The following is a 22,857-nucleotide window of genomic DNA, read 5'->3' as shown; positions in this document are numbered from 1 at the left end:
GTTCAGCACGGGCACATTATATCGGAAATGGCTCATCCATGGTGTATGCATGTCATTACTACAAATTAGCAGGACAGTTCTGTTACTGACATTGAAAGCTTTATTTTTATTAACTTTATTCATATGAAATGAAATGATCAGAAATCTACTTCATTTTGTGAGCTTTTTAATATTACCAGATTACCATTGTATGTTACATAGCATTAATAATAACATATATGGTGTTACCACAAGCATCAATAGACAATGAGAGTATAAGTAGCATGTAACTCAATGTGGGTATAGGAATAGTATGCTACACACTGGTAGCTATTCTTTATTATTTTTTGGGAATATCGGGAAATGGCCGGGTTGGAGAGTGGCACAGGCGCTGCAGCCAGTTTCTCCACAGCGCCCCTGACCAGTAGCTATTCTTATTTAACATAGGGAAGGTCACAGAGGAGGTGAAGATTGGGATTGGGATGTCAAGAAAAAAAAATGTCAAGGATAAAATGTCAAGGACCTAACTTAATTCAATTATGCTACAAACATGAAAATATTGTGTTTTGGAGTCTTGAGGCTTTTACCCACTAATTTCAATTAAAACAGTCACAATATATTCTTTATCCACAAGCAATATGTTCACAACTCTACTTTACTGCTGGCTTAGACCACTTGAAGGTATGTTGCTTTAAAATCTGTTCCAAGTACATTTTTTGCATTACATTTATAAATTCCAGAGTCCATCAGGCCTGAGTTTTGAATGACCAGGCTACCTTCCCCCGTCATATGAATTCCGCCTTGTGCTATGAAACGACTGTTGGGCACAAGTGTTGTGCGTCCGGGCAAAGTCCAAGAGATGTCAGGCTTGGGAATACCAATGGCAATGCAGTTTAGTGACACAGATGACCCCCTGTAAACTCTTATAACAGAAGGGGGTGCAGTTGTAATTTGTGGAGGGTATACCATGACTGTGACTGGGTAGGACAAGAAAGATGATCCATAAGTATTAGTAGCTTTGCATGTGTAAACTCCTCTGTCAAATGTGGCTGTGTCTTTAACCTGCAGTGTATTGTTTTCCAGAAATAATACTCTGCCAGTGATCTGTGGCTTGACCAGAGTTAGACCATTTGGAAGTGTCCAAGACACTGAGGCCTCTGGCCAACCTTCAACAGTACATGGCATGTTCAGGGTCTGCCCAAAAGTAATCTTTAGGGGACCTCCATTTCCTCGAATATAAGGTTTTTTTCCTGTTTGTAGTTCATATAGTTTCTCAGCTTGCCCTGCCACATTTTTTGCCAGGCAACGGTAAATGCCTTTATCAGTAGTCACTGGGCTGGTAATGTGAAGGATTCCACTCCCTATGACATGTGCAAACCTGTTTAGTCTCGTGCCTGGAATCAGCTGAGTATTGTTTGGCAGAATCCATACAAATACTGGTCTTGGCTTACCAGTTGCAATGCACTCTAAAGTTATAACACTACCATCTGACTTTATAGGATAAGCTTCTATATTCGGATTAGAGAAGCTGGGCTTTTCAGCAAGTGTTTCTACTTTTAAAGTGACTGTGAGACTAGCTTCTCCCAAGCTATTTTTTGCAACACACTTGAACTGACCTTCATCAGACTTTCTAACTCCTCGCAACTCCAGGCTGCCATTCTTATGTACTTGAAACCTACCACCCTCATATGGCAGTGGCAAGGACAAGCCAGATGATGTTGTCCAGATAATGTGTGCCTCTGGCTTGCCTTCACTTTTACAGTCCATTAGATTAGTTTGGTAAGACACTGCTGAGACATGTGTGCTGTGTGCACCCCTGTGTCCATTAATATATGGCTCCCTGTGTTCCACTTCCAGCTCTATGCTGTTAATGGCAGAATTCCGTGCAAAACAAGTGTACCTTCCTTCATCATTTAAAGTGACCTTTTGGATAATTAGTGTCCCATCCTTAAGAATTTGGTGATGGGTGGAAGTGGATGAAATCACATTTTTGCTAGGAGAAAGCCATGTCACTGGATTGGGAGGATTTCCATGATATTTACATTTCATATGTGCCTGCTTCCCAAGTTCAGCCCACACAGAAACCTTGTTCTTGGAGGCAATCATGGGAGATTCCACTCTGACACTCACTTTCATCTCATCTTCCCCTAATGCATTTTTAGCATAACATATATAGTCCCCCTCATCCTTTTTGCTAATCTGTTTCAGTAATAGTGTGCCATTGCTAAAGGTGACATAATGTGAATGGCTTCTGTTGTCATGTGACTGAAAGGCAGAGATGGCAACTGTGCCATCTGGAAGGCTCCAGGATACCTCAGGGTTTGGTACACCAGAAGTTAAGCAGTCCATCTGGAGTTTTTTACCATGTATGACACTTCTCTGTGGGACTTGTGTGTTTTCGATCTTGGGAGCCTTCATGAAGACTTCTACTTGAAAGTATTGTATATCCTCACCATTTGATTTCTGAGAGATACACATGTAGGTGCCTGCAAGCTTTCCCGTCAGTTGTTGGATTCTTAGGGTTCCATTAGGGAAAGCAGTGATAAATCTTTCAGGGCTAGAAAAAGACAAGTAGTACTGATTATTTAAAATATATCTACAATATAATCCACAATAACAGAAAGTTTAATATTTCACACATACAGTAAGTGCCACAGAGGCCCAGATGCCTCTGAGTCTGAATGGACTGATAAAGTGTCCCTTGAACAAAATGTTCAAAGCCAGGATATTGGAGCGTGGAGCAAACTCTTCATGGTTTTATTTCAGTTAGCCTATTAGCTGGTTTGAATTGCATTGAGCTCAATGAGCATCAAATCAGCTAATAGCCTAACTGAAATAAAACCATGCCAATCTCTAGGTATGGTGAAGGGTATGTGATGATGTGGGGCTATATTAATTCCAAAGGCCAAGGGAACTTTATCAGGATGCATAGGATCCTGGATCCATGAAATAACTGGCCTTTAAAAATAAAAATATGCCTGCCTCTATGGAATTTAACATAGGGGTGCCAATACTTATGACCCACTTATACCCCCGTATTTTAAGGAAGAACATTTATTTATTTATGATACATTATTCATTCACAAAGAAAATTGGTGTCCTTAAAGGTTGGATATTTCCTAATGTTTTACTTAAGGCAATCAGTTCCAAAATCAATTTCCAAAAGATGATTTTATTTTCCTTTTTTTAGTCAACTTTAGCAGAGGTGCGATTCTGGAGGTTACTGTATATAGTACACTACCGGTCAAAAGTTTGGGGTCACTTACATTTCCATTCCACTCCATTATACACAGAGCTGAGATCAGTTGCATTGTTTTTTTAATCAGGGCAGCAGTTTTCAGATTACATTATGTGCTTACGTAATTGCAAAAGAGTTCTCGACTGTTGTAGAAAGAAATGGCTGATCTTTAATGCAATATCTACAGTACATTGCCCATTAACAACAACCATTTATCCCATGTTCCAAAGGCACATTCTGATATCATTTTTAAAGGCTAACTGAAAAAACATTGGAAAACCCTTTTGCAATTATGTAATCACATAATGTAATCTGAAAACTGCTGCCCTGATTAAAAAAGCAATTGTTTTTGTGTACAGATCTCGGAGCCTAGGCTGCCTACAGAGACGTGTTTTTTTGACGCCCTGCTTATGGGGCAGGCAGCTAGTAGATCATTAGGAAAGATTAGATAAATGTGATAATTTATGTTTGGGCCTTTTTTGGGCCTGAAATCGCTGATACAATCTTTAAGTCTGAAGTATCACCTCAATGCAAAGCAACCCGAAGGTATGAATGAACACACCCCTTGACACAATATCAAATGGGGTGAGCTAAAGGGAAAAGTGCACAAGAGGAAATCCCTGGACAATCTAGAGAGAGATTTGGTGCAGAGAAATTCCATTCCATACTTCAATTCCAATATTCTCCAACCTTATAAGATGCTATTGGGGAATATGAAAAGCTGTTTTGTTGGGAAGGTTTGTTAAAATATGTTGTAATCATAATTATTATTTTTCTAGATGGTAATTTTTATTTGAAAAAATAGCCTCACTTTAAGGTTGAACTTATTAATTCAAAGATTATTCATATTTTATAACTCTTTTGTATCAGGGGTGCCAACAATTGTTAACAGCACTAAAAAATACAAACACAACTGTGATAAATACATATTGAATTTAAGTGTACATTTAGAGGGAACTAGTGGATACCCCAGTTGTATGCATCAGGTACATCTAGGAATTCTAGAACTCCCTGAAAAGTACCCTGTGTGAGAATTTCGCCTATGGTTAGGTCTTATTATTGCAATCAACCTCTCTAGCGCCACCTCATTCATAGTATGTATTAAAACTACGGGAGCTGTCGCACGACATAAAAATGTCTTCCACCACGTCCTCGTCGGATGTTCCTTCTGGATGATGAGGTTCGTTAGTTTAGCTAATGTTGTGATGTTGTGATGAGGATTTCTAAGCCAGTAGGTACAGTATGCTTCGAATTGGTGGTGGTGGTAATTAAACATGAATGAGGCCACATTTATGAAAGGGAAATGTTGATTTTGTTAACAAACAACTGAACATTTTCACACAGTGGACTTTTAATTATCAGTAGATAGATGTCTAATTACAATTACAACATTGTTACATTAATTACCTGTAATGATGTGAGAGAAGTGTCTTGGATGGCAATCTCCAAATTGTTGCTGGATAAGAACAGTGCAAGTATATTGTTGAGCCATACATGGCAGAAACATTATGTTGTTGTTGCTGTTGCTTTTTTGGGAGGTATGAGTTCTGTTTTGTATCAAGCAGAAATAACCGCTTGACAGAGCCCACTGCATTGGTAGCTGTGCACTCATATTTTCCACCGTCGGTCACTGAGGCACTTTTGATGTAGAGTGTTCCGTTAGGAAAGACAAAGAAACGTTGCTTAAGCAGTTGAGTGGGTTTTAAGCTTGTCCCATCAGGAATAATCCATTTAATGACTGGTTGGGGTCTCCCCATTGCTGTGCAGTTCGCATAGATACTTGTTCCAACAGATATTGTCAGGCTTTCAATTGCTTCCTCATTGATGTTTGGCAGTGAAGATATAATATTGATGTTATAGGTAATTGTATCTTCCCCAGCTGCATTGCTGGCAATACATTTATAGTACCCTTTATTTGAAAGAATTACTGATGGAATGTTCAGTGTGCCATTAGCAAAAAGTGAGCCTATTGCATTTGTTCCCACCTCTTGCAGTAAGGTCCTGTCAGGAAGAATCCAGGAAATGTGTGCTTTGGGTTTTCCCAGTGCAATGCAGTGCAGGTTAATTGACTTGCCTACATACACAGACAAATCTCTTGAGGGTGGATTTACAATTTTTGGAGTCTGAGCCACAACAAGTAGAGTGACCACACTATGGGCAGCACCAAATATATTTTGTGCTGAACACAGATACTGTCCTTCGTCCTCTGGCTGAAGAATTCTGATCACAAAACTGCCATTTTGAAGAACTTCAAACTTTCCTAAACTTTCCTCATATTTTATACCTGCTTGAATTGTAGCACCTACAAAGGAATAAACAAAATACTCATGTTAAACTGTGAGGAATACTCTAAGTAATATCACCCCAAATTGTGTTGTGCGATCATAACAGTTTCTACAAATCCCTGCTGACGACACATCACAGTAGCACACATCTTTTCTGCTTTCACAATGAAATAAAGGGACCAAGTTAATGTGAAAAGGTTCAGCATGTTTGATGTGTTTTGTACGGTTGGCTTGTCACCATTTTAGGCCACCCTACAATTCAGAGGGATCAATCAGGGGGTATATTTCACAAAGAAGGAACATTTTGCCCTGTCACCCCTTAAGCATTCTGATGGCCTCTGCCCACCCTCAAATGACCCATATGTTGTAATAATAATAATGATAAGATGATCCTCATGCTCACCTGTAGACACCCTCTTCCATGAAATCGTAGGTTTAGGACTGCCAGTGGCCTGGCATGGAAGAGTCACATCTGTTTCAGGTGGAGCTGAAACCACAACTGTATTCATAGATACAATCTGTGGCATCAATCCACTAGCTGTGGAGTATATAGTGTAAGTGGCGACTGGGGTAGGGGAAGGTGTTATAGGCTTGTAGGGATGGTCAACTTTAGGGGTCTGCTTAGATATGGGAGTGGGCATGATAATCTGTGGCTTTGGGGTGACAAGCTTCCCAAACTTCAAGAGAAGAGAGTTTAACTGTGACTGTCTGTATCGATTGCGGAGTCTGGAGAGCAGCAACAGGTCCTTGTCACTGGATGAAGATGAATGATGAGTTCGATGAGATGCAATGCTCCGGCCATTTACAATGTTATGGATGGAAGTTGTGGGTCTTGGAGACCAGTTTACAATTTCTGGACGACTGGTCATAAAAGAGGTCCATTGTTGGAAGTTTCTAGATGGCTGCAGTGTCAAGCCAACAGTGTTCAGAGTTGTAGCAGATAAAGGCATAGTAATGGTGGTCTCATTTTTTCTTGGACAGAAAGTTGTTGATGTGGAAAGCAAGGTATTTTCTTTGTTGTTATTTCTTTTGATATTTATGTTCTTACTATTTACATGTTCATTATTTGTATCCTTTACATGTTTCCCCTGTGAATAAACATTATATTCATCTTTTGATATTAGACTTATGCTCTCATTTAAAAATGTTACATATTTAGTCGTATAATTAATAGCTGCATTTGTAGTGTCCACTCCACTCCACTTCGTGCGCTCATGAGATTGTAGGAGATTTGTAGTTGCTGGAGAATTTATATCCCCACTTCTAAATGGATATTTTTCAGTTATATTCCTATCTGTAGGTGCTAGATTTATGTGATATCTGTCTTTTGTTTTACTCCAAGACGTTGCATTTATTGAGGTCTCAGTTGTTATGTCCTTATTAGAATCAGGAATATATCTGTTAGGGTGAATTCTTCGCAGTAGTGGTCTTCTGCGTCTTAAAGGTGGGGGTCTCCGTATTTGTGTTACATTTGGCTTTATGCTTAATCTGTTCCTCAACTTGATTTCAATTCTGTTCTCAGATTTTGACTGAAGTGTTGCTGTGTCATTGTTTCCTCCAGGAAACTCTGAATAACCTGTGTGATGGTTTATAGTTTTCATAACTGTTGAACCTAGGTTTTGATTTTGATTTGACTCATGTTCAAGAGCTGTGCTATTCATTTTATCTATAGTATATGTGTTGGTGGTACTTACACTAGTGACATTTGTTTGTGATGTCATTGTTGTTGTCTGGGTATTTGGTGGCAGTGATGGACCTTTAGCATTGACTTTTTCCACTTTCTTTGCCCTATACGTGGAGCCCATCTCTTGTACAATTGTGTTCACCTTCCTGGAGCTGTGCTTCCCTCGGTTTCCCTTCCCACCTCTGGAAATCCCAGGCCATATTTCTTTCCCAAAGGTTTTTTGTTGTTTTGGAAATTGATACTCTGTCTCTTCATAACCTGATCCCTCATGTTCAGTCTTAGTTTCAGACAGAGGAGATTCATTTTCATTTATGCTGACTTGTTCTCTCTTTCCCATTCTTTCACCTGTGACAACAAGAAGATGTGAAAGCATATCAACTCCATAGAGATTTACTGCCAAACAGCTATATACTCCAGTATCATCATGGCTGACATTTTTTAGAACTAGGGTATTATTCTGAAGCATAGACACTCTCCCCTTGGGCTGTGAGGTTGTAAGGATCTTGGAATTAGGGAGATACCAGCTGGTTTCACTCGGATGAGGTGATGACACTGAACAGTCGAGTGTAAGCACACCCCCACTGTCCAAAGAAATCCGCTTGCCATTTAGATCACTTTGCTTTGGCTGTTCTCTGACAGCTAGCCGGAAGGACGCTGTATCCACATCCATTTCAGTCTTCACTAAGCAGTGATAAAGACCAGAATCCGAGACAGTCGTATTCTTAATATGTAATTTATTGTCCTCAGTTACGATATTTTCTGAATCAACATTTTCAAGCAGCATCAAGTCAGGGAGCATCCATTCCACCTGTTGCTGTCCTGAGCTGTGTACATTACACTCAAAAGTCACATTAGATCCCTGAACGACTGACTTGATTTGTGTTGCCATTCCTCGTTGTATCACAGCCCAGGATGACATAACTTTGTCATATGTTTCTTTGTGACTTGTGAGGAATGTGCTGAAGTTTAAAACAAGCTTTTTTGTTGTGGTTTTGCGTCGGTTAAGCTGGAGTGTAATTCTTGGTTGTAACAGCCATGAGGGTTCAGCCATTATGTGTCCTTTAAGGTCTGTGAAATATGAAGAATCCTCATCAACTGCTTGGGAATACTGAAAACCAATCTTGGAAGTGTTCTCATGTTTTGCACCTCGTTCTAATAAAGCAGGACTCTCATAGTAATATGCAATAAGCCTCCACATGTTGTGCAGCTCATCCCTGTCAATGTCACACTCAAGGTGGCTCATCAATGTCACATTCACTATGATGTCAGAGTTCTTGAGGGTCTCCCATATCACTGATGTGCTCTCTGATGGTCGACTTACTTCACAGGCGACATGTGCTACATTCCCATGACTGTCTGACAATGTAAATGTAAGATGGCCCAGTGGTGGCTCAAGATCTTTGATATATGGAAGGTCTGGCTCAGTACCCTCCCAGTGGCTTATCTCTCCAGTTTTCAATGGGGAATCAATGGAGGGACGTTTGCAATCAAGCTGTTCAGATTTTAGCTGGAAGACTTGGCTGTTGTTCAGGAGTTGTGGTGAGACACATGTGGCACAATTTACACTGTCACCAGAATCCTTCTTGCAATTAATTACACCTGTGAAGGCAGAACGCATCAAAAGAGACAATCTGTCAGATGATTTTGATTACCTTTAGATATAGAAGGATTTTATAGATAGACTACATTGAAATATGCTTCCTATAGTAATGTTATGAGTGTAGTATTCTCACTGCATTTATTCTGATCTACTTCATATCTAGCACCAGTGGTGCCAGAACGAGTTCCAAAGTGCAGGGGCTAGATGATAATGTAAATGCTATCGTAGGCTAGCATAAAAAATAACATAATTCGGGCACCCAAATGCAAAAATTTCCCACAGTTTGGGACAGAAATGGAAAGACTAAAGGCAATGACTTTTCAAAGGGGTAGGCTAAGTCACCCAGGAGAAAAAAAAATATCATTACCACATATACATATACCACTTTTGGCATATTCTACAACAGCTATAGACCACCAATCAGTCCCTCCAGGAATTTGTGTTGTTGCGATTGCATCAATTAACACAATTTCAACTAATCCCTGCAAATTCTGGGCGACCTTAAAATTTTGTTCAAACACCACAAATTTGACCAATCACCGATCAATATACCCTCATTCAATATACCCTAAGATTCCGAAATCTTAGTCACTTTTAATTGGATGCTAGCAGGCAAGATGCTAATGGTCTAATCCCATTCAATGATATATGCTAGGCTGGAGCTAAAAGTGGTATCGCCAGACTCAGAGAACGGCTGGATGAACTTGAGAAAGGTAAAAATCAATTGTTTCACTCAAGGGGGAGGGGAAAATGAGTGTAATTCCCCAAATTGTAATAATCCTGCCAACATAATACTTTCCCACCAACAACTGTTGCCTACTGACAATGTAATAAACCAATTTCCCACCAACGTTTGCAAGAAGTTATAACGTTGGTGGGAAGGTTAAAAAAGTTATTACATTTACTTACCACCAATGTAATAAATGACTGATTTAGTGAAAATAATATCTGTTTTTATCAGTTGTAATGGTATGGTTGTTAACAATTGTCACCACCTAAACCAATCTCATGACCATAAAGCTTTGTACCCCCTAGGGCTGGGCGATAAAAATTGATTTTATCGATTAACTCGAACTTGACGTTTAGTCTGCTTTCTCTGTAACTTCCACCACATATGCTCCCCTTGGGCTTCCATAGTTCAGAGTGGGCTCAGCCCTCCCCCGCTTTCCTTACAGACACACAGACAACATGGCAGTTAACAGGGAAGAGCTCGTTCCAAAGAAAAGCACAGTTTCATCCGTTGTTTTCGGACTTGTAACTGGAGGGTTGCCGGTTCGAACCCCGACCAGTAGGAACGGCTGAAGTGCCCTTGAGCAAGGCACCTAACCCCTCACTGCTCCCCAAGCGCCACTGTAGCAGGCAGCTCACTGCGTCGTGATTAGTGTGTGCTTCGCATCACTGTGTGTTCACTATGTGCTGAGTGTGTTTCAGTAATTCACGGATTAGGATAAATGCAGAGACCAAATTTCCCTCACGGGATCAAAAGAGTATATATACTTATATACTAATACAATAGTTATAAACTATTTTTTACTAGTTTCAAAGGACAAATGGCAGTGTTGTATGGTTTTGTAATGAATGTATTATGATATGATTATGATTATGATGTAGTATGATTCTCTTTACGAAAATAAAGTCTGTTGCACTTAAATCGCTATAGTTTCCCGGGTTTCTTGATGACATTTTTCTAGCTGTCAAAATTAACAAGGTTCAAATTTGGCACAGATGTAGCTCAGGTCATACTGAAATGATTTAACTAGGGTGTCGGAGCTAGCGACCCTTGGGGCCAAGATGGCAGCCAAATCCAATATGGCCGCTGCTCGGGGTTCCGACTATAACTTTTGAACCACATGAGCTACAAATACAAACTTGATGTCTTTTTCATCTTAATTGATCATGGGAAATATATAGGAATGTTTATATTTATGACCCATTATATCTGGATGCCTTAATCATCCAATTCCAATATGGCCGCTGTCCAAAAAAGCAATTTTGACTGTAGTATGGGGCCTTACACCCCATTGTTTTCGCCAATTTATCTACAAGCACCAAATTTGGCATGGATGCAGCTGAGGACATACTGAAATGATTTAGCCAGGGCGCCCGAGCCAGTGATCCCTGAGACCAAGATGGCTGCCAAATCCAATACGGCCGCCACCTGAAAAGGGATTAGACTGCATATTTTGAACCAGATAAGATACAAATATAAAGTTGATAAATATTTCACCTTTTCTGGCTATGGGAAACACAAACAATATTATATATAATTTGATTGGGTATATGTGGACCCTCAAAGGTATATGTGGATATTATATATTTATGATTGGGTATATGTGGACCCTCAAAGTCCCCAAATCCAATCTGGCTACTGTCCGAAAAAGGGTTTTGACTACAACTTTTGAATCAAATAAGCTACAGATGAAAACTTAATAATATTTATTTTTTTACCATGCCACACGGGAATGCTTACATTTGTGATTATTTGTGATATGTTTAGACCCCCAGTTAGAAAGCAACTACCTGATAATTGATACTTTCCAAATATTCCCACCAATTTTCTAATTGAGAATGTAGGAAAACACACAATGCAAAAGAAAAATGGGAAAATTAGTTATCCATAAATATCTCGGAGACGGCCTGGAGTGACTCTCTGAAGGAACATTTTCAAAGTACACATTCAAAATACTGGAGAGAATTTGCTTGGAAAATAAGCCAGAGATTTGTTTTTATCACACCGAATATAACGAGTAAGATCTCTCCTGCAACAAGATCTGCCCAGATAGCAAGGCTGGCGGACCACTGTCGGTCCATTGGGGGCATAGCTGGCGGTCCGCTGGCATTTTGCTCATCGGTTCTCTGGTGGTCTGCTGGTGGGTTGCAGATAAATTGCCCAATATTTTGCCACTATTGGTCTAAAATCTTTTTCATTTGTTCAGTTATACTCCATACATCATTTTATTAACTTTTCCTAATATGCATGACAAGTTAAATTTAAAGAGATGGTGATCCAACAGCGGACCACAAGTGGCACGCCACCGAGGCATACCACCAGCGGTCCGCTATCTGCCAATCTGATTTTTCTATCTGGGTGGTTGCTGGAGAGGTTGTGGAGAAGTAAAAGCAAACCACACACACATATTTTTAACTTGCCCAGTAATAAAGTCTTTCGGGGTAGGGGTAGAGAAAGCCTGAAGCAGTTGACAAGGATATGGAAGCAACCTAAAACACCAGAACTACATCTGTGGTATAACACAATAAACAAAGTATTTGAAATGGAGCTTATTTATGGAACTCTGCTATCTCAATGTATCCAAATGGATGTACTGCTCAAGTGGAAGTTCAAACACAAAGCGGACAAAGTTTGCATGCGGAATAAAGTTAATAGCTTTAAATAAAACAATGAAATCACACTGTTTCCATTTTCTTTATAGCTATTCTTATCATCAGCCTGAATGTAACATTAAAGATCGTTGAAAATGATGTTTTGTCATTTGACAGGCCCACGCATGTAGTCAGAGGCATGGGGTGTAAATGGATTTTGACTGCACCTCCCTTAACTTGAATATCTTCCCAGAAAATGAATCACTACTAAAGCCACACAAAACAAAAGACTGTCACTTACCCATGTGCTTCTTATTCCACTCTAACAGCCATCTTAAGTTGCAGTCACATATCCACGGGTTTTCATGTACAGAGAGGCTCTCCAGTTTGCTCAATGGCCTCAAAATGCCAGGCAAAAGGTATTTCAGATTATTGTCTGCAATATGGAGGTGATGAAGGCCAGAGCTCCGGAAATGTCCGAGAAAAGAGAGAGTGACAAATGTGTGGGGATGTAGGTCTCTTAACTGGTTCCCATCCAGCTGTAACAGTTTTAGTGATGTGAGTCCATTAAAAGAAAAGGGCTCTATGAAATCAATGAGATTGTGATCTAGATGAAGACGAACAAGGCCTTTCATTCCCTCAAGCATGCCCTGGTAGATGGTCTTCAACTTGTTGTAACTCAGCTTCAAGATCTAAATAAATAAAACGTTCATGAGCCTTGTCAAGCCATTCATGTCAATTGACAATGTAATAATATTTCAGTTTTTAAAATGTCAGAACTTAGTACAGATACATTACATTTATTAATTTAGTTTAAGTTGAAAGCAACTTACAAATGAGGACATTCAAGCTACATCACAAAGGAAGACTGTAGGGTAACAACACTACTTTTACAAACACCACAAGACAACCAGAGGATGAAAGTGCAGAAGTACCAGAGAGATGTGCTCTAAGCGATGCTGGGCAACGTCACTTCTGTTGACTTTCAACAAAACAGAGAGCTAGCTCGCTACTTCCTCCCCCTCCCTCCTGTGCTGCTCCCGTGCAATTGAAACTCTCCTAAACGCGCATTTCATCTGTGATTTGCTGGAACAGTTTGTTATGTTTTTATGGGCTAGGTTTGCCCAGGTTGTTTTTGTTGCCATTCTTGGAGCCTGGGCTGTCAACAGAGATCGCGTTTTTTACAGTGTATTCAGGACACAGACAGCTAGCGGTTGGTTAGGTGATGTTTGCAGTAAGTGACATAAAATGTTTTAGCCTAAAAAACATGTGGCATCGCTTACAGCACCTTTAAGCAAGCTGGGAGTGTTTAGATGTGTTAGGAGACCTGTGGGGTGTACTACGAATCTCGATTAGTGGGTTAGCGAGGTATGTTGCGCTCAAAGCCAGGCTATGCTGTGACACGAAAGTGGATCTGTTTTAGTGTCGCTATATCACCATGGTATCTTATGCTGTCAACCAAACCTGGTCGGGAGGAGGTTATGTGCTAAGTTATAGCTCAAATCGTGTAATTTACTGCCCACTGACCAATCAATTGTCTTCAAAACGGAGTTCTCTCACGTGTAGAATTTTGTCACATATCTCACAGGTGGAGCTCCGCCTCTACTAACATTTTGGATCTCGAATGCGCTTTAATAGTGCTGTGCGTGCAAATATCCCACTATGGACGTGCATACCATACAACAACTGATGACAATTGATTTATTTGATGTTATAGGTTAGACACAAAAAATCACCGCAGTGTAGATTAAGCTATCGCTCATGAATGCGGAAGTAATTGTTTTTAAATAGAGGCGGTCTTGTGCGTCTCCACGTTACACGATTGGCCAAAGTCATGCCAACACCGAGAACGTGCACAGATCTGAGCTGAAAGCCTAGTTTGACAAATATATCACATAACTGCAATCGTAGTATCACTTAACGTATACCCCTGAGTCAAAGGCTTTGTCAAACCTCGATATGTCTACATAGCCTAGATATGTCTAACGTGCGTCGTAGTATACCCCACTGTTTGTAGAGAAGATGCTCTTGGAAGAGTTGAGTCTTCAGGAGCCTCTTGAAGATAGAGAGGGATACCCCTGCTCTGGTAGTAATTGGAAGCTCTTTCCACCATCAGGGAACTACAAATGAAAATAGTCTGGATTTCCCTGTGTGTAGGGGCGGCAGTACCATATGACATTCCTTGAGGGAGCACAGCGGCCAAGAGATAACATAGACCTTTAGTGACTTGAATTTAATGTGGGCGGCTAAGGGTGGCCCATGCAATAATGAGCATCAGGGCCGGTTGCACCAACTTGCTACGCTTGGTCCTAACTGCTAAGTTGGTCTTTGTTAAGACCAGTTTTAAGAATTGAACGTACGTCGGTTGCACCAACTGAACTTATGCCTAGGCTTAACTACGCCGGTCTTAGCAATGCACGTTCATGTGAATGCCTACAGGCTGGCGAGACACGCCGCTCCGTCTGGCATCATGTTTTTGTTTGTATTTATGTAATGTTCGTAATTTTATGTAATGTTCTGTTAGTTTTTTGTATTTATTTTTCTAGTTAAATGTAATCACTCTTTATTTATGTTATTTTCAATCGTTTTTGTGTTATTCTTAGTCCTTTTTTCTCATTAACAAACTCAGCTGACACCATCAACGTCAAGTTAACGTTAACCAGCTTCCATTGGGCTGATGAGCGCCTTGGCTAGCCTGCCTTATGTCTCTGAAGTCCCTCATCCATCCGTGACGCTGCACATCCAATGTCTGGACGGAGGGATTGCTCAGCAAGGGTGCCTAACTTCAATCTGCAAGAGATCTGCAGCTGCCACGACCACCGAGCTGCGGCTGACATGCGAGCTGCCATGCTAGCATCTACCGGTGCCTGGAGTCTGGATTGAGTGCTAAGAAACTCTGATGACAGTGTCAACCATGAACAACAAACAACAAACGGTCACTGTCTAGGACCACCGAGCTGATAATCAGCAGGGTCGCCCATCACAAATTCGGACTGACTAGTCCTTCCAGTGCTCTCCAGACTGCCAGTGAATTCTCCGGGTTGGTCAGTTATAAAGAACTTTGTTGGTGTTGCTTCGTGAAGACACAGCTGTGCGCAGTTTTCACGCGGGTCATCTTTGCCCTTGGACATTTTCAGCCGGTTGGAAATTGGACTAATTTTATTTTTAATTTTTATTTATTTTATTTATTAATTTGTTTGTTGTATGTCTTTTATGTCTTGGTGTCACGGGTACGCTGGCGACTACGCCGCTCCGTCCGGCATTTATTGTCTTTGTTAGTCTGTGTCAATGACAATGTCTTATATGTGGAGCTTTGGGTTGCACTCTGTGCATGTTAAATGCGCTATACAAATAAATCTGACTTGACTTGACTTGACTACAGAACAATGACAACAAGCATACGTACAAACATCATGCAACGTTGTATGTGCTGCACATACACGCCCCCTTTTAGGGGAAAGATGACCGTTTGGATTTAATGGAAACCTATGGAGCTGCATCGAAGTGGGGAGCAAAAAGGGCTTATACTTACTAAATCTTTGAACAAACGTGAATAAAAGGTTGGTGTAAGAGTTATCTGTCTGTTCATGGGATTAAGGTGACCATTACGTTCCTATTTTTTGTTTTGTTTACTAACAGGAGTGTCAAGAATGTATTTACAGTCAAGCTGCCCGTGACTGATTGTATAACTACCCAGATAGCAAGCACACGTTATCCAAACGTTGGTATTGGTTGGCAGTGTCGGAGGTGGAATTTCAACGGTGAAACAATATCACACGAACATCAACCCCTCAAGCAATTGTATATCGAATGTTGGTTTATAGGCTAATCATGTTCGGCAACAAAACCAACGGGTCACGTAGACATTACAGGTATATGCAACAGCCTTTCAAAAAAATATTAAAACAATGTCTAAATGAATAGTTGGTCAAAGTGGGACTTTGTATTGCCTCTTATAATCGCGACGCCCTGTGTCTCTCCGGATTTTGGAAATTAGTGGTAATATGCTTGTTTATTTCAAGTATTTTCGGTAATTTAGCGTAGTTTAGCGTACATATCGTACACCCGACAGGAACTTTTGGACATCGGTTCCTGCAATCCCGACATCTTTATCAGCGTAATCCCAGAGATTGCTAAATAAACGAGTCCTACGGACTCCACCACACCGACTGAAAGAAACTTAAGGCTGTCCAGGAAACGTAAACAAAGGAGGTCTCGTGGAGGAGTTTGAGCGAGGCTAAAGCTAACTCCACATCGACTCACTCTTCCAAGCCTTTTCCTTGCCAATGTTTGCTCCCTGGTGAACAAAATGGACGAACTGCGTCTGCGGATCACCACACACAGAATTATTATGGACTGCAGCATCATCATCAACAACGGGTTGTTCAGTTCCACGGTCATCGTCTTGGAGTAAGATGGCTCCTGCCCCCACCTTACTGGCATCGAAGTGCAATTTAAACGGTTTGTCTATTCGCGGCGCAGCAAGGAGAGGGGCAGAAGTAAGCAGGAGTTTGGCTTGTTCAAGCACGCTTTGGCCAGCGGGCGTCCAATCAAACATTTTGCTCCGATTGAGCAGGTCAGTGAGCGGAACGACGACTGATGAGAAATTCGGACAAAAACCCCTATAATACCCAACCATCCCAAGGAAGTTCTTTTTTATTAGTGGGCGGAGGAAACTTGTCAATGGCCATGAATTCTGTGCACACAGGGCGCACGAAACCTTGGCCCACAACTTTGCCTAAGCAGGTCACCGTTGCCCTGGTGAACTCGCACTTCGCCAGGTTAATGGTCAGATTAGCTTGGGCCAGGCGGGTGAAAAGCTGACAGATACAGTCCAGATGTGAAGTGTCACTATACAGAACGGCGTCGTCCAAATACACGGCACATCCATCAAGATGCGCAACTATTTGATTCATCAAGCGTTGGAATGTACTGGGAGCGTTACGTAACCCAAAGCTCATGACGTTGTACGCATACAGGCCACTCGGTGTAATGAACGCCAAAACCTCACGCTCGCGCTCCCCGTTAAGGGAATTTGCCAATATCCCTTCAACAAATAACATTTACTGACAAATTTAGCCGACCCTACTTGATCCACGCAATCTTCAATGCGCGGCAAGCGGACTGAATCTGGCTTAGTGACACTGTTCAATTTTCGGTAGTCGGTGCAAAACCTTTGTTCACTAGCAGGCAAGGCGAAGCCCAGCTAGAGAACAATTGTTCAGCAAGGCCATGATTTAATAGATACTGCACTTCTATCTCCAAAATGTTCTGCTTTTCACCCGAGACTCTGTAAAAGCGCTGGCGAATAGGGGAAGAATCCCCAACGTCTATGTCGTGACTTATTACATGAGTTTGAGTGGCCGTGTCCGAAAACAATGTCGGGAACTCTTTTATAAGAGCTCACAACTCAGATGCCTGGTCTGGGGTTAGATGACTCAAAATTAGCGGGATATTAGCCAATGATTCCGAATTTTTAAGTCTTCCTAACAAGACCGGATCGTCTGGCTCACACACGTCCACCTCATCCAGTGCTGCCACCACTGGATGGGGAAGGGCAGACGCTGCAGGACAATTGGAGGGACACTCAGGACTGCCTTCACCTGATGCTGCCACCAAAGGGCTAGGGACAGAACACATAACAGCATTAACAGTTGCAGTAGACCAGGGGTGTGAAACTCATTTTCATAGAGGGCCACATCATTGAATTTATAGGTTACTGAGGGCCACATAATTGGCGAACATGTGCATGGTGTAACCATGAAATCTGTATTGTATGGTTTATTCAAAATTGGTGTGAAATAATGGTCCTAACTACTTTAAAACAGTGTGGCTGAAATAAAAAACAAACATAGCATAAATGTTAGCCAACAGTAACATTTTCAAATGCAACTTCTAGGCCTATTAGTTAACAACTGATCAATATTCATTCATGGACTGACATTGATGAGAATAAACTGCAATAATGTGCATAACAATGTCCATAACACTTGTTTGTGCTAACCACTAAAAACTGTGGCTAAGACAGGTACTGTGTGTGTGTGAGAGAGCGAGAGAGAGAGAGAGAGAGAGAGCTATGGTACCCCACATCCGCAAAATAATTCATGCGTGGACAATATTTGTCTGTTTCCCGGTTTTAGGTCCGTGCGTTGCAAAAAAGTAGCCTACATAGCATAACCATTATCCACATACAATAATACAACAACAACGTCTGAGATGACCTATTTATTTGGACAAATTGATACAGCCCTATAGCTAGTTACCTTTAGTTTTGTTCTAGCGTACCGTGACGTCTGGTTTAAAACGCTGTAAAACGTTCTGACAAGCACACCTATTGCCTACCTTGTTCCCATCTGGAATAACTCCTCTAGCTTTGCTGCCTCCATCCTTTCTGTTGTTTAAACTTATGATATCCATGATGAGTAGCCTATTGAGTTAGTGAATTAGCTCAACATTGTGTGCTGATAACCATATATAGATAGCCGAGTAAAAGAAAACAACAAGTAGCCTAGTTGCGTGCCTGCGTGCGTATTCTGTCTCCTGCTCAAACAAAATGTGTGCGCGTTAATTTTGATAACATGTTCACTAACTTTACGTGATAGAAAATTGTAAATAGCCTGATGGCTATGCAAGCACGCCTGTTTTGAACAATATGCTACTGGATACGCCCTAGACAGGTTGACACAAAAAAACAGGGACTGACGTGCGGGCCGTTTAAAATCATCGTGCGGCCCTTACATGGCCCGCGGGCCGTATGTTTGACACCCCTGCAGTAGACGATTCATGGTCGGCAATCACGCATTTACGTTCAAAGTAAGGCTTCAGTAGGTTGGCATGACAGAGTTGCGTCCGTCTCTTTCTGTCAGGCGTAGCCACCGCGTAATTATAATTTTGCTCTACGCTCAGCACTCTGTAGGGACCTGCAAATCTCGCTTGAAACGGCGAGCGTATCACTGGCAGGGTTTGGCGTTTGGCAGTAACTGAACGGAGGGGATACGCTGCAGGGTAACGGGTTGTTTGGCAAATCACCGTCAGTAGGTACACACAACCAGTTCTCGAACGAGGCAGCGGACCCACACAGTCGATTACGAGGTGTTCGAAGGGCTTAGGTGCAGGGGCAATCAGCCGAAGAGGGACTGGTTTAGGCATCTGGTTTGGTTTACCAGTGAACTGGCAGATGTGACAGCTTTTCACATAAGCAGCGATGTCCCTTTTCACCCGAGGCCAGTAACAATTCCGCAAAACCGTGTAGTATGTTTTCTTCACTCCCATATGACCTGCGTCATCATGGGCCGTTTTCAGAACTAATTTGCGCAGCAAGTATGGTACTAACACCTGCTGACAGTGTTGCCACAGTTACCTTGAAAAAGTAATCTGATTACTGATTACTCCTTTAAAAAGTAACTTAGTTACTTTACTGATTTCTTGATTTTAAAAGTAACTAAGTTAGATTACAAGTTACTTTATTAGTTACTTTCAGCAGCTGCCGACAACACCCCCACCCCTCAACATAAAAATGATAACCGGTTTTGCCAATACTCACTATACTGGAAGTGCATTTTAACAGTAATTTCAACAATGTATAGCAGACATCCCAACCTAACCTGCTTAGATACTGAAATTCAGATGTTTGTTCAATAATGTCTAGTCAGTACACCAAATAAGGAAGGCCTATTGATAGAAATTGCGATAGTAAAATATGTAGATTTTGGTAGTTTGGCCTTTTCATGTAGCCTTGGCAACTAGCCATCTAGTATAGGCCTGAGTAATATGCAAATGAAATTACACTTGTTAAACTCACCTCAACAAGTCTTTTGCAACCATTTAACCTGCCGTGAGCAATGCTAAAGTCACTGTTACAAACAGTGCAGTGTGCAAGACTATCATTATGTTTTACTCTTATGAGACAATTGGGTACACTTTTGTGTAGTCTGATGTGAAATGGGTCTTAAATGTTTCTTTTTGAGGGGCACTGACTCTGCCATGACGCTCCTGTTCCTAGATACACTGACTGAACTGATTAATTAAGTTCGGGAGAAAAGAGATATAAGCCCACCTACACTGAAAACTGATTGGTTGATTTAACAAAACAGACCAGGATGCTCTCTGTCTTGGGATGCGCTTCAGGCACACACGCACCACTCCTCTCTCTCTCCCTCTCCGTTGTGTGCGCGTTAAACTCAGATGCACACGCGATTTGAAGTCCGGTCTGGCTTGCGTGCTCTTGTTCGCTCTAGGTTCCGGGAGATTTTATGTAATTTGCGGGCGTCAGGAAGCCGCTATCAATATGTGGGAGACTCCCAAAACTTCGGGAGACTTGGGATGTCTAGCTAGACAGCACTTTGTTGCCAGCACAGAATATGTCAGGGGCGCAGCTACCCATTTTTTGAGGGGTATGCAACAACAAATTGCCCCCCCCAAAAAAAAAAAAAAAACCCACAAACAACTTAAGTAAAACAAAAGGCCAATAATTTACACTATTAGTGTAAATTATTATTTTTAAAGAAATTCTGCCAATTTGAACTTGAAGTATTGTTAAATGGTGCATTGTCACTTTAAGACTTTAAGAGAGTCTAACCGGTTCTCATAACGTCCTTTTGCCAGCTGTTGCTCACAAAGGATAAGGCTGATCCAACTCTAGCCTTTGTTTGCCACATTATCAGCACAATATTAAGCTATTAATATTAGGATTGTTAGGAAATGGAAACATGTAATGAGTTGTTGCTAGCGTGACTTCTGTTTGCAGTTTGCCATTAAAAGTTCAGTATGAGCATGGTAGCCACCCAGTTTATGTAGCCACCTAGCTATCTTAATGGAATAGGTTGTTTCAATCGGCATATGCTTAGCAAACGCTAGTCTGTTAACATGAATATTTGCAAGCCTCCAAGCACAGACGTCACACTTTAAATCCTGTTGCTTTTCACCATCCACTTATTTAACTACTGTCGCATCCCTTGACATGCCATCTCATTTTCCCTCTTTCCTTTTCTATGTTTAGACCCCTACAGCTTTTTTTTGCTGTATCCATCTTTTTCCATAGACAAAAACTCACTACTCGTACCTGCTCACTCAGCGCTCACAGCGCCCCCACTCCCTTTTCTATGTCAAAATTCTATGATGGAATCTTATGAGATAGGGTGCCTACTCTAGCCTGTTAGTCCTCTAACATGTTATTTAACATTGAGGAAATGCAGAAATGATTTAGATGAACAGTAGCTACATATAGAATATACCAAATATATTATTATTAATATATGTACGCATATAGCGCATACACACTTTTTGCGCCACTGCTTAATGTTGTCATGTTTAGCTGACACAAACTCAAAATAATGACTGTAGCCTATAGATAAAATGTGCATCTCTCTCCTCCCTCCATTGTTGTTTACGTTTGTGTTGCTGCATGGTTTTACACGTGAGTTGTCCTCATGCTGAAAATGTGAGCATAGCCTACATGACGTTAATCCCCGAGACAAGAAGAAAGCAAAGAATATATCATTTTACTAAGGAAAATGACAAAAATAGTAACGCACAGTGACTTAAGTAACTTTAATCTGATTACTGGTTTGTAAATAGTAGCGCGATAGATTACTTATTACCGGAAAAAGTGGTTAAAATAGACTAAACTGGCATTAAACTGGCATCACTGGCTGCCGAACATGCTTATCGGGAGCCTCGCGAAGTGGTGGGTATTTACGCATTAGGACGCCACCCTCAACCATAGAACCGCAGGGTTTGCCTTCAAAGTCAAGCGCTTTGTTAAACAGTAATTGCAGTGAGGAGTCCAACTGTTGCGCATCAATTAGTAAATTAATAGTGAATAGGCCATCCAGCGAATGGTGTCAGTGTGTGGCAACCACCCCCCCCCAGCTGGTTCAGAGGCAGCGCGACTGGCTGAACGCATCACTACGGATATGGGACAGATGTGATGAGTTCTATCCACATCAGAGCGAGGTTGGACATAGACCTCTCCAGAATAAGTCCCGCCTCCTAACTTCCGTATCTATCCAACCTTCGGTCGTCAAATGCAGGGTTGGGTCAGATTACTTTGAAATGCAATCCATTACTGACTACAAATTACATGGCAATTTTTGTAATCAGTAACGTAATCAGTTGGATTACCAAAAACATGTAACGTAATCTGATTACTTTAGGATTACTTTTAGATTACTTCAATAAATATATCCCTTAAGAAAAAGACACCACCACTGAATTGATGAAAGAATTCTCATTCTATTTTTCTCTTTATTATTTCATTACATCTAAGAAATCTCTTTGCTCTGAGGAAAGCATTCCTGTGTGAATTAACTGATCTTTTCCTCCAAAAATCTTAATGTAGCCCCTTGTTTTAGTGTTACCATTTACTTTGAGGTCACCAGGTCCCATTGTTTGAAAAAAAAACCAAAACTAATACATTTCTATAGCTATTCTCTACTTTGGGGGTGGTGTTTTGGTGGTTGAAATTTTCACCCCATCCCAAAATGTATCACTTAGTCATCATGAATGTGATCATGGATCACTATTCTCCAAACATGCACAACTCAGGTTACACCTGGACAATGAATTTAGCTTTCGCTGGATTTTTTTGATCCAGGGACATGGCCTGAGATTGAATGACACCATGATCATTTCAATTGTGGGGGTGAGAAAATGATTCCTTTGGGATGTTTTTTTAACCAGGGGGACATGGTGACTCTCAAAGTAAACGGTAACACTAAAACAAGGGGCTACATTAAGATTAGGAGGAAAA

General features: G+C 41.1%; 1 protein-coding gene across 1 annotated transcript in view; it reads right to left on the bottom strand.

Moving 5' to 3' along the window:
* Nucleotides 1-22,857, bottom strand: part of LOC143132832 (matrix-remodeling-associated protein 5) — a 43,649-nt gene continuing 20,792 nt past the window's right edge. The window contains exons 4-7 of the mRNA XM_076292643.1: nt 12,409-12,799; nt 5,906-8,785; nt 4,625-5,519; nt 1-2,536 (exon numbers count right to left, since the gene is read on the bottom strand). Of these exons, the coding sequence (XP_076148758.1) occupies nt 646-2,536; nt 4,625-5,519; nt 5,906-8,785; nt 12,409-12,799 (6,057 nt within the window). The 3' untranslated portion in view covers nt 1-645. The remainder of the gene's footprint in view (nt 2,537-4,624; nt 5,520-5,905; nt 8,786-12,408; nt 12,800-22,857) is intronic.

The sequence above is a fragment of the Alosa pseudoharengus genome, unplaced genomic scaffold (genome assembly GCF_046254945.1).
Source record: "Alosa pseudoharengus isolate Yale_2024_CS ecotype anadromous, Long Island Sound unplaced genomic scaffold, YU_APseudo_1.1 YU_APseudo_1.1_scf_19, whole genome shotgun sequence".
In the NCBI taxonomy this organism is placed as follows: domain Eukaryota; kingdom Metazoa; phylum Chordata; class Actinopteri; order Clupeiformes; family Clupeidae; genus Alosa; species Alosa pseudoharengus.
The sequence above is the reverse complement of the archived record's forward strand: the minus strand, read 5'-3'. Positions and strand labels throughout refer to the sequence as shown.